This window comes from Urocitellus parryii, chromosome 6 (genome assembly GCF_045843805.1).
Source record: "Urocitellus parryii isolate mUroPar1 chromosome 6, mUroPar1.hap1, whole genome shotgun sequence".
NCBI classification, from domain to species: domain Eukaryota; kingdom Metazoa; phylum Chordata; class Mammalia; order Rodentia; family Sciuridae; genus Urocitellus; species Urocitellus parryii.
In genome coordinates, this window is record NC_135536.1 from 178191225 (window position 1) to 178203666 (window position 12442).

Consider the following 12442-nt stretch of genomic DNA (forward strand, 5'->3'; position numbering starts at 1 on the left):
TTGAACTCAGGGGCACTCAACCTTGCAAAGTTGCTGAGGCTAGGTTTGAACTCATGACCCTCCTGCCTTCTAAGCTTCTGGAATTACAGGTATGTGCCACGACACCTGGCTTTGGTCCTTTTTTTTTTTTTTTTTTTTTTTTTTTTTTTTTTTTTTTTTTTTTAGCAGGGCTTGAACTCAGGGGCACTCAACCACTGAGCCACATCCCCAGCCCTATTTTGTATTTTATTTAGAAACAGGGTCTCACTGAGTTGCTTTGAAATGACGATTGTCCCGTCTCAGCCTCCTTAGTTGCTGGGATTACAGGTGTGCTCCACTTCCATCAGCAGTCCTATTCATTAAAGGCCTCTCTGACTCTCTGAAGGGCTTTGTTCTTTCCCATAAGACAAGAATTATTCAGGAGACCAGGGGACATGCCCACCGAAGCTCACATTCCCCCTCTAGGCTCTGTCTAAATGACCCTAAACTGCTCCCAGGGCCAATGTGGGATCTTCCCAGGGGAGACCAGACCTCCTGGGGACCATTCATGCTGTTGGAGCAGGTGTGGACAGGGCCTGGACTGGGTTGGGATACACTGGGCACTGCTGCTCATGATGAGAGACAGACTCCACGGTGGAAAAGGCTGGGGCGGGAGCTGTCCTGTTCCCACCCCGCACTCTGCCGTGGGATTCGGAGGATGGGGGAGCTCTGCTCAGGGGCTTGCGGGTTGTGATGAAGATCTATGCTTCCAGCTGGGAGAGGAGAGGTGGTCTGCCAGCGGGTGGCTGGCGGCAGCCGTCACCTCACTGACACCCGAGGGCGTGGCCTCCCCATGGGTTCTCCTCCTCCACCCCACAAGGCAAGGGCAGACTCCCTGACTTTGGTCCCCCATGCTGGGGTCCGTCCTTCCTGGCACCCTGGCCCTCCGGATCCAGCCGAGCCACTGAGCCCCCTCTGTCTTCTCTCCCTAGGACAGCAGCCGCCCGGGAGCAGTGACCCGGGCGCCCCGCTAGGGCAACGGCCCCGCCCCACGGGCCGGGATCATGAAAGGCCTCGGTGACAACCGCCCCCGCCACCTTTCTGACAGCCTGGACCCGCCACATGAGCCGCTGTTCGCAGGGCCCGATCGCAACCCCTACCTGCTTTCGCCCACCGAGGCCTTCACCCGCGAGGCCCGCTTCCCCGGGCAGAACACCCTCCCAGGGGACGGCCTCTTCCCGCTCAACAACCAGCTGCCGCCGCCCAGCAGCACCTTCCCCCGCATCCATTACAACTCCCACTTCGAGGTGCCAGAGGAGAGCCCGTTCCCCAGCCATGCCCAGGCCACCAAGATCAACCGGCTGCCCGCTAACCTCCTGGACCAGTTTGAGAAGCAGCTGCCCATCCACCGCGATGGCTTCAGCACCCTCCAGTTCCCCCGAGGAGAGGCCAAGGCCCGCGGTGAAAGCCCTGGCCGCATCCGCCACCTGGTCCACTCTGTCCAGAGGCTTTTCTTCACTAAGGCACCCTCACTGGAGGGCACAGCAGGCAAGGTCGGTGGCAATGGCAGCAAGAAAGGTGGCATGGAGGACGGCAAGGGCCGGAGGGCCAAAAGCAAGGAGCGGGCCAAGGCTGGGGAACCCAAACGGCGCAGCCGCTCCAACATCTCAGGCTGGTGGAGTTCTGACGACAACTTGGACGGCGAGAGTGGCGCCTTCCGCAGCAGCGGCCCAGCCTCCGGGCTGATGACGCTGGGCCGCCAGCCTGAACGCACCCAACCGCGCTACTTCATGCATGCCTACAACACCATCAGCGGGCACATGCTCAAGGCTGCCAAGAGCAACACTTCCGACCTGACTGCCCCACCACCCCCGCCAGCACCCCCCGCCACCTGCCCGAGCCTTGGGGTGGGCACTGACACCAACTATGTCAAACGGGGCTCCTGGTCCACTCTGACCCTCAGCCACGCCCATGAGGTCTGCCAGAAGACCTCGGCCACCTTGGATAAGAGCCTACTAAAGTCCAAGTCGTGCCACCAGGGTCTAGCCTACCACTACCTGCAGGTGGGTGTCTGCCAGGGTTGGGGTGGGATGAGGGCTGGGGATAGGGGCACTAGTTTTGAGGCCTGCCTTGTACTGCAGATTTACTTGGGAAGTTGCTTCATTCTGAACCTCAGCTATGAAATGGGCTTCTGGTAGTACCTTCTAAAAGAGGATTCATTTGGGCTGGGGTTGTGGCTCAGCGGTAGAGCTGAGGCCCTGGGTTCGATCCTCAGCACCACATTAAAAAAAAAAATGAATAAAGGTATTGTGCCCTTAGAAGACAAATCTAGAAACTGTGCCACCCCATCCCCCTCCTGCCTCCTGCCCACCACTTCCATCAGACTGGCAGCTCCTCGAGGACAAGGACCACATCTGATGCAGCCATGTGTCCCTGGGGTCAGGCATGGAGGAAATGCTCAGGAAATGTGGGAAGGGTAGACGGACAAATGGACAATTCTACGAACACAGTCCTGATGATCAGGATGCTGGGAGAAGAGTCAGAGTGGGAGGTGTCGCAGCACTGAGGGCTGCCAGCCCTGGGGGCCTAACTCAGCTGGGGGGTGTCCCTTCTTTCACATGCTAATGGCTATTGAGGCTGCTGTACCAAGGCCACCCAGCTTCAAACTGGCAGAAGGCTCAGAGACATCACTGCTGCTGCACAGTCCCAGGGGCTCTCAAGGGCAGGGCGAGCGGCTGTGAAATGCTGGCTGGGGGTGAGGGTGCAGAGCCACACCCAGTGCTGTGCATGGAAGTTTCAGGAAACAAATCACAAATGAAAGGCACTGCCTCTGTAGGTAGTGAGCAGCTCATCCAGGGGGTGTGCAAGCAGAGACCTGGTCAGCCCTGGGGAAGTCATATTAAATGCGTTTTGACTGAGATGAACTTCAAGGTTTGACAGAGCCCTGAGTTCTTGTCATTCTGTATAAAATTCCAGAGACAGACTATGGGGGGAAGACTTTTTCTTTTCAATAGGAGGAGATTGAAAGCTAGGCAGCTTTTTAACTGTATTGGGGCCTCTGGGGCTTTCAGTCTGCCTCCTTAGTTTAGACATCAGGGAGCATGGTGCATGGCCTGGCTCCCTCCCAAAACAGTGTGGTTAGATCTGATCAGGTGGAAATGCATCCATAACACCATAACTGGGGCTTGTGCTGCCTGCTTGGGTGACAGTGAGCAGGTAGTTAGAAACACAGTCTGAACTTTGAAAAAATGCCTGAGAGCAATCACCTCAAAAGAGAAAACATACATTTTAGCACATAGTTTCGGAAGTTTCAGTCCATGATCATTTGATTCTCGTTTCTGGGCCTGTGGTGAGGCAGAGCGTGGTGGCAGGGAGCATGTGGTAAAGCCAAGCAGTTCACCTCATGTTAGCCGGGAAGCAAAAAGAGGGAGGAGAAGAAAGGAACCAGGGACAAAATATCCCTTTCAAGGGCACACCCCAGTGATCACTTCCTCCAACAGCGATCACTTCCCCACCTCCCCACAGTCCATTAAGCTAGGAATCCATCAGTGGATGAATCCATTAATGAGGTCAGAGTCTTCATGGTCCAATGACGCCCAAAGGTTGGGGGACATTTAAAATCCAAACCGGAACAGATGCACAAGGCCTCATTCCTGGTGGGCAGTGGGAATAGACTAGCTAGGATTTGGGGAGGTAGAATTTGCAGACCGTGGTGACTGGCTAGGCAGTCAGCAGGGGGAGTTATGAGAAGGCTGAGGGGGCCTCTGGGGTGGGGTCATCCCAGACAGGACCCTGTCACTGCATTGAGGGCATAAAGAAGGCTGGTGCCTGTGAGGGAGTGTGCATCTGTGCCATGACGGAGGGCGTGCTTGCTGTGTACCCTGGAACATGTGGCCTGGGTGTCTGTGGTGAAGTGTGCAGCCCAGGCAGTGGCACCTGTGTGTGGCAGGGAGGACACAGTGAGGTGGGAGCACGGTGAGAGGTGTGTTCAAGTGCAGGGGTTGCTGGTGAGAGAAGGGTGCAGTGTGAAGTGCGCCTGCCCTGTGTGCTGGTGTGTCCAGGTGAAGGGATGCACTGAGTGAATCGGCTGCCGGTGTGTGTCACTGAGGAGTGTGTGGTGTGCTGGGGGCACTTGCTGAGGAGCCTAGAGAGGGGGGTGTGCCTGCTCTGTGTGTGTTGAGATATGTGGACACAACAAAGCCCCAGCTCTGAGTTCTGCAGCATGGAAGCGCTGAGATGTGCATATCAAGTCCCCTGTGTGTATGTAACAGTGTAAGTGACAGGAGAGTTAGACTGTGTGCATTGCCCCAGAGCAGCCAGCAGAGCCTGCCCTCAGAAGGGCAAGAGGTCCCCTCAGCTGTTACCTCCACCATAACCTCTGGAGACCAGCCTGCCCTCAAGCTGTGACCTCCCTTGCCTCTATCCTGGCCCTGTTCCCTGGGTGCAGGCCCTGGGCTCAGATGGTAAACAGCCCTTTTCCCTGTTTGCCATATGGCTGCCGCTTCCAGGCAAACATTCTGTTCTCCATACCTCAGTTTCCCCATCTGTGAGGCAACGAATGTTGACTCTGGGTCCCCCACCCCCATGCTGATGTGACCCCTGACCCCTGACCCCCATTCTAGGGTCAAGCTGTGCTTTGGGGTCTGGAGGCCTCTCTGCTAGTGACTTCCCTCCCTCAGGCCTGGTGTCATCCATGCAGTGGGATCACAGGCCATCCCCTGGGATGACATAATGAAATGATGGGAGGCAGTGACTACTGGCGAGGCCACTGGGACCCCAGGGCCTTGGAGTAGTTTTGCTGGGGCAAACCCAGCCTAGGATCCATAGAGGGGTTCAAGACTCGTTCAAGGGCATGCAGTAAAGCTGGGACAGAAGCGGTTCTTGAACCCAGAAACCCCTCGGGGCCCAAGGCTCTGCTCTGACGCTGTGGTTTCAACGACAGTAAAGCAGCATAGAAGACCCAACTCCCCGAGGTGGGGAACAATCCTTCGTGACCCATTTTCCAGGTGATGAGCCGGGGACCAAGCTGTCCCCCGCACTCCTGCAGAGTCCTAACCCCCGATATCCCCAGGTGCCCGGCGGCGGTGGAGAGTGGAGCACCGCGCTGCTATCCCCCCGCGAGGCGGATGCCACCGCCGAGGGTCCCATCCCGTGCCGGCGCATGCGCAGCGGCAGCTACATCAAGGCCATGGGTGACGAGGACAGCGACGAGTCTGGCGGCAGCCCCAAGCCTTCACCCAAGACCGCAGCGCGGCGCCAGAGCTACCTGAGGGCCACGCAGCAGTCACTGGGAGAGCAGAGCAACCCACGCAGGTGACCGTGCCGCCCCGCCCCCTGGGGCCCCGCCCACAGGCGAGCCTTGCGCTCTAAAAGGACCACCCTCGTAACGGGAGCCCCGCCCACGTGCTAGCCCCGCCCCTTCAGGTGAGACCCTCGTGCCGCGAGCTCTCACCCGGGGAAGGCCTCTCTCAGCAGGTGCAGACAAGCCCCTAGGTGAGCCTCTGCAGGTATGCCCCGCCCCTGGAGCCTCGCCTCCCTCTCCTGGGCCACTCAGGAGAGCCCAGCCCCACAGTGAATCCTGCCCCTCCACCTCAGATCCAGGCAGCTTCTCCTATAAGATCCACATACTTAGGCTGCTCCTGCACTCATCTGATAAGTTGTCCCGGAAGATTCCCCACCATGAACCATCCATGAGTCCCACCCACAGTTAAGCCCTGACCACAGGTGAGCCTCATCCTTTGGTAAACCCCGCCCATAATGAGAACCTCGCTGGGATGAACGGTCCAGGTAAACTCCGCCACAGGAGCCACATCCCCAGGTAAGTTCCACCCCACAGGGGACTGCCCCAGAGGATCCTTTCTTCAGCTTGGGCACACCAGCCCTTCCTTAGTGAGTCCATCATATGTCCCAGCACTGCCCAGGGAAGGACCCTCTCTGTGCTGGGCTCCAGAATTGGGGAGGGGAGCGACAACAGAGTCAAAGAGACATAGCCAGCCTCTGCATGTCCCAGCACTCTGCCTGGAATTCCACCACTGGAGACTTGGGAGAATTAGAGGAAACAAGCTTATTCTGGTCTTCAACTCCTGGGGCCTGAGCCAAGGCTTGTTGGAGGAGGTAGCCTGGGCCTGAGGGAAGGGAATAGCTCAGGCAGGGGACAGTGAGACAGGAAGTGGGCAGTGTACTCAGAGCAGTCAGGAATCTGGGGCAGAAGGCAGGAAATGGTCTCCAGGTTGCAGCCATCTCTGAGCCTCAGTTTTCCAGTGTTTAAGTGGAGGGGCCGAGCAGAATGACCCTGAGGCCCTTTCTAGTCCTGAGAACCTGCGATTCTATGAGTGACCAGTGAACATTAAGGTGGAAGAGGTGGGCAGGACCAGGGCATAGGCCTCGAGTAAGAGGAAACCAGTAACAGTAATGGCTGCTCTCTATTAGCATTTGACTTGCTGGCCACTGCGCCTACCCCAGAGCACGTGATACACACCTCACCACAACAGGCAGGCAGTGTTGACCCCATTTTATTTGTGAGGAAGCTGAGACTTAAGCCAGGGATGGTGACTCGCCCCGGTTCACCCAGTAAAGAAAGCTCGGTTCCAGTCCAAGCCCTCTGGGTCAGTAGTCTGAACCTTCGGATGCGTGGATGTTTTCCCTGTAGAGTAAGTGATGGTGGAGGCCTGGGGTAAGGTAGATGTGAAAAAGACTGAAGAGCTGAAGCCATAGGGATTAGTGATGAGTCCTCTGGGACCTGGAAGAAGCCACCAGGTCATCACGGTGGAACCAGATCCTTCAGGCAGGCCTGGTCAATGCTGTGGGTATAAAGACACTGTTCAGTCTCTTTAGTTGCAAGAGGGAGCAAGAAGGGGAGTGGTGGAATTGGGCCAGGCTGAGCTGGGCCAGGCTGAGCTAGCGTCCTCCCTTAAAAGTCAAATATAAGCTTGTGCTGCCACCTAGTGGCATAAGCGGGCATGACAGGTGAGGGTCACCTGCTCACTACAGGTAAACAGATAAGGTCCCCAAAAGCTGGGAGCTCTCCCCTTGTTCATCACCCCCTACCCTCTCAGGCTGGCAGGGACTTCCATTTTTCCTTCAGTCACTGAATGATCTTGGCCAGTCTTTTACCCTCTGGACCTCACTTTCCCAGGCTGAACAATGGGTGGGCTGACCTCCTATCCTCCCCTACCCCTTGCCCAGGAGTCTGGACCGCCTGGATTCAGTGGACATGCTGCTGCCTTCCAAGTGTCCAAGCTGGGAAGAGGACTACAACCCCATCAGTGACAGCCTCAATGACTCCAGCTGTATCAGCCAGGTGAGGTGGCTGGAAGCTCAGTGGGCTTGGGAGAGCCCCTGCTCCTGCCCAGGAGGATAGTCGTCCAGGCCCAGCCCTTCCCATCTGGTCCCCGGATGTCTACACTGTGCTTCTGTTTGGCCTTTGTTCCTGAAGCCACCTCTGTATGTCTCTCTGCTCCACTGACTGTCCTGTGGCTGGAGAGCATTGTCACAGGGTCTGATACACATCTCCTGAGCTGAGGATCCAGGGAGGACACCTAACTCTGCTGCCAGTAGGGGCTCTGGCCCTATCAGCTCCTACTGGGTTCAGAGCCATGGGGTAGAAAACAGGTTTGGGTTCAAGTCCCATTCTTGTCACTGATGGTAGGAAACCAGGTCAAGTCCCCTCCCCTCCCTGTGCCTGTTTCTTGACTTAGGACAAGAGGATGTTAATTCCTGTTTCAGTGTTATGAGGAATAAATAGGATAAAAAACTTAATATGTTCAGCAAAGCATGGCTCTCTTTATGCTTACTATTATCATCTTGCTGTGTGACCTTGGGCAAGTTACTTCTCAACCCTGAGCCCACCTGCTCAGTGGGAAGCTTGACATCCAGGGCCCAGCCAGCTCTGCCATTGATGGGGAGAAACACACTGCTGCACTTTTCACCTGCCTGCAGCATTCTCAACTGTCAGTTCCTTGAACCCTCACAGCCACCCCAAAGATGGCCTTTTAGTCCATAACCCCATTGCCCAAATGAGGAAACTGAGGTTCAGAGAGGTGAGGTCACACAGCTAGGAGGAGGGAAAGCTGAGCAGGGACCCAGTCCCTGCCATGTGCACGATACTTTAGTGCTTGCGAAGGGAGACAGCCGAGGCTGAGGGCTCCCTGTGTGCCGTGGACAGGGAGAAGAGCCCAGAGAGGACAGGCGTGTGGGCAGCAGCGCAGGCAGCCTCCTCTCTAGGAGGGAACAGGCCTTGGCCCCTCAGGTATAGGTCCAGAGCTGGGGCCAGGGGACCCCTTAGAAGGCTCGAGAGCCTGGCTTGGAGCTCGGTGGTAGAGCGTTAGCCTCTATGCCCAGCACCACAAAAAAAGAAAGAAAGGGAGGAAGGAAAGCGAGAGAAAGGCAGGCTTGGGGACCTCCACCACTCCATTATTCTTGGCCTGGCCAAACCCTTCCCCCCACTCTCCAAACACCTGTCTGAATTTGGACATGGGAAGGGGTGGAGCACCGCAGCCCCCAAGCACTCTGCCCCTAACACTTTCATCCAGGCCCCAACAAGTCCCTCCTGCACAACTGTCCTGGCCTTCAGGCCTGACCCTTCAAAGTGTTCTTAGCAGTCAGAAGTGGCTTCAAGCCCTCCCAGGGCTCTCACATCACCCCAAGGGAAAGCCAGGGTCATCCCTTGGACCTGGGAGCCACTCTAAGACCCAGGCCCTGCCTCCCTCCCATGCCCTGTCTCATCCTGCTCCAGCTGCACTCGCCTCCCTTCTGCTCCTTGCACACCAGGGCCATACCTCTTCCTACCCAGGTCACAGTTCTCTTGCCAGGGAGTGTTCTGCCCTCAAAATCTTTGCACAGCTGGCTCTCAGATTAAATGTCACTTCCTCAGGAGGCCTTCCTGGGTCACCACAGTAGCTCCCCCCACCCCCGTGCTGTTTCTGTGCCCTGCCGTAGCCTCTCCGTACAGGAATTATATTAGTGTATTCACTTAATGTCTGGTCAGTTCTTACAACTGGGATCTTCCTGTAGGCAGGGACCATGTTGTCCTGTCCCCCAGCAGCGTCCCTCACACCTGACACATGCTCAGTAGGTGTTTACAGAACAGGCACGTCCCTCCCTGACTCTCCCATATCGTGTTGTCTCCTTCCTGGGCCTTCTGTTTCTCTGGGCCCCTCTGTTTGTCTGTCTTATCTCCTTCCTTCACATTGTCCTCCAACTGTCTCAAATGTGTCTTCATTCCTCTGTGCCATCTCCATATGTCTCTCTGTTCTCCGTCCCTCACTGGTCCCCAGCACCTGGAACACCTTTTCCTTTTGACTACACAGAAAGTCTCCAGGAATGGGCCAGTCTGGGGACTCAGGCAGATCTCACCCATCGCTCCTTGCCCAACCTGGCTCTCGTAGTCCAGGGTCCTCTGTCTCCTCCCCTCCCCAAGCCCTCATATCTAGAAGGTTTAACCACCTGAGCTGCATATGTAGCCCCAGAGTCAGAGATGTTCCAGCCTGGGGAGGAGACAGCTCTGGGTGCCATCCCTAATCTGCATATCAAGGTGTGCTGCCTGCTCAGGGAGAGAGGCAGCAAAGTATCCATGGTCCCAGGGGCTAGACCAAGAAAAGGACTTATAAATAGCAGATCACAAGTCCTCAGTCATGTCCAGCCCCAGGAATGAGCCTCCCATTCCTAGAGGAAGCCAAGTGATATCGCCTAGCATCTGGGCCCCAGCCATTCTAGGGAGGAGGTTAGATCAGCTAACCTTAAGTTCCCTGGCACCTGAACCTGAATCCCCCAGCCCGGCCCCCACCCTGGCCCTCCCATAACCCTCACCCTCTCTTTCCTGCAGATTTTTGGACAGGCCTCCCTGATCCCCCAGTTGTTTGGCCATGAGCAACAGGTCAGTATATTCACTATTCTCATGCATCCAAATCCAAAGTCCAGGGCTAGGCCTTAGGTCTGCATCTGAATGGGCCTAGCACCAACCTGGGCAGAACCATGACAGGAAAGCCCCTCCAATGCAGATGGAATTGAGACTCACATGGGTATACTGACCCTCCACTCAACACTGGTTGCTTCATTCCTCTGTGCCTTAGTTTCCTCTTCTCAGAGAGAGAGAGAGAGAGAGAGAGAGAGAGAGAGAGAGAGAGAGCAAGCTAGGTCCTATTGGATAAGAAATAATTTCAGGACAATAGGAAGTATTCCCTAACAGTCCTCTGACTCCCTCCCTCCCTCCTCCCCTCCCTCCCTCCCTCCCTCCTCTCCTCCCCTCCCCCCAAGTCTGGGGAGACTGTTTTGTTTGGATAGGGGGCTGCCAGGTCCCTGCTCCCAGATTCCCTGACTGTCCTCTTCTCCAGAGCCCCAGCAGAACCTTTAAGGATTTGGGCGTATTGAAGTGAATGAAAAGACTTTTCAACTTTACAAAAGTTGGCAGAGGCAGCACAGTCATGGCACTGCCTGGCTGCCCAGAGGGTCTCCCTCCCATGAACACTTATCCTGCTCCTGGAAGAGGCCCCCTTTCCCTACTAACCCCAAGTCCAGAAAGTGGGGCAGGAAAACTGCTCTGAGCTCAACCCCTCATTATAGCCAAGAGTGGACAAGGGACTTGTCCAAGGTCACATACCACACACAGCAAAGCCAGGACCAGACCGTCTCCTGATTCCCACTGTAGATGCCTATGTGTCCCTCTCCCCATGTCATAGAAGCTATGTGTTCCTTTTGAACATATTATTCCAGAGAGTCTTCAGGGAGCCCACAGTGGGCCAGGTGACCTCTATATCCCCCTAACTGCAATAGGTTTGTGGTAAGAATGTGATGTGTTAGCATATAAAGCCCCTAGGACAGTCCCCAGCACACACAGGCCAGCAGCACTAACTAGCTGGCCTCCCTCCCTGCACCCCAGCTTGGGAACATCTTTTTTTTTTGTTGTTTGGGAGATTGATTCCAGGGGTACTTAACCACTGAGCCACATCCCCAGCCCTTATTTTGTATTTTTCTTAGAGACAGAGGCTCACTGAGTTGCTTAGGGCCTCACTAAGTTGCTGAGGCTGGCTTTGAACTTGCCATCCTCCTGCCTCAGCCTCCCAAGCTGCTGGGATTATAGGCATGTACCACCATGCCCAGCGCTTGGGAGCATCTTAACCAACATTTGTAAATCCTTGCACACAGCCTATGTACAAGTGGCCAGGTGCTTACTCTCCCAGACTTTGTTCTAAGCACCAGTTAGTTCATTGGATCTTGACACTAGAATCAACCCCATTTTATAAATTAAAACTGAGGCACAGAATGATTTAAGTGACTTGCCTGTGTTCAAATTGCAAGGAAACAACGGACCCAGGATTGAAACCCTGATGGTCTGGTTCCAGAGCTGTGCTGTTATAGTGTAATTCCAAAGCAAGGCCTCCTTGCCCTTGGCATTCACAAAGGTCTCCCAAAATACCTCAGTTTGCAACTTCGGTGAATAAACACAGTTGCTTTAATACCCCCTCCAAGTGAATTTTACATGCCGTGTGGTCTGTTTTAGCAGCTCTATTCAGTAGAACTGTCTGCAGTGATGGAAAATGTTCTACAATCCATGCGTGTCTAAGGTAGCCACTGGTCACTAGTCACATGTGGCTTTTGAGCAAGTGAGAAAATGTCACTAGTATGACTATGGAACTTTATATGATTCTAAATAAATAAACCTAAATAGCCACATGTAGTTAGTTATATTAATTATAATATAGACAGCACAAATTTAGACCTTTGCAAATACCTTCCAAATTGGTTGAGGATCCATTTAGTTGATTTACCTGATGGCCACCCAGACTAGTACCCAGCCCAGACAGTTCTGTTGCATGCAGTTAATAAGGAAGGACTGACCCAGAGTGCACAACGATGGCCTGAGGTCACACAGCTACTCCATTGATGAGATCCATCCTTTCCTCCACATGAAGCTCCATCAGCTGGAATTCTCTCCTCCTGGAGCCCTCGACTCCCCTCAGGGCCTCTACCTAGTGTTTATGTTTGGCCAACTGACTCCCCAATTTATATTGTGGTCTCCACTTACCAACATATCCTGAGACACGTGTCCTGAGTCAGAAAACCATTCTAGAACCCTCAGAGAGTGCATGTGTGAGAACCCTGTATGCTCATGCCCCCAGCGTCAGATGTGCAGGGTCCTAGATGACCACCTCTGGAGGAAATGGACCCATCTGATGAGATTGAACTAAATGTGAGATGGCAAACAGCATACCCACCTTCACTCTCAATACTGTCCCTGGCAGATGTCACTAATCAATCCTCACTGCTACCACCTCATTCCAGACTTATCTTTACTCCCCAGGCTATTGCATCATCTTCGTTTCTGGCCTCTGCCTCCATTCCAGACACCCTCCCCAGCAACCATTCTGTACCCTGGGGCTAGAGTAACTTTCCCTAATTTATATTTGGAGGGTTGCTTCTGCTCCTTCCTCCCTGGTGCCCCTGAAAAATGTCTTCCCTTCACTGCCCCTCATTTTCGTTTGGGTTT

General features: G+C 54.7%; 1 protein-coding gene across 3 annotated transcripts in view; it reads left to right on the forward strand.

The window, feature by feature from the left end:
- The first annotated feature begins 1022 nt into the window (after positions 1 to 1022).
- The window catches only part of Dlgap4 (DLG associated protein 4), a 76921-nt gene continuing 65501 nt past the window's right edge, over positions 1023 to 12442 (forward strand). For 2 of the 3 annotated variants that reach the window (XM_026383193.2, XM_026383192.2), the window contains exons 1-4: positions 1023 to 2021; positions 5030 to 5271; positions 7144 to 7258; positions 9782 to 9832. In XM_026383193.2, coding sequence (XP_026238978.1) covers positions 1023 to 2021; positions 5030 to 5271; positions 7144 to 7258; positions 9782 to 9832 — 1407 coding nt within the window. The remainder of the gene's footprint in view (positions 2022 to 5029; positions 5272 to 7143; positions 7259 to 9781; positions 9833 to 12442) is intronic. The other variant, XM_026383194.2, reaches the window with a different exon arrangement.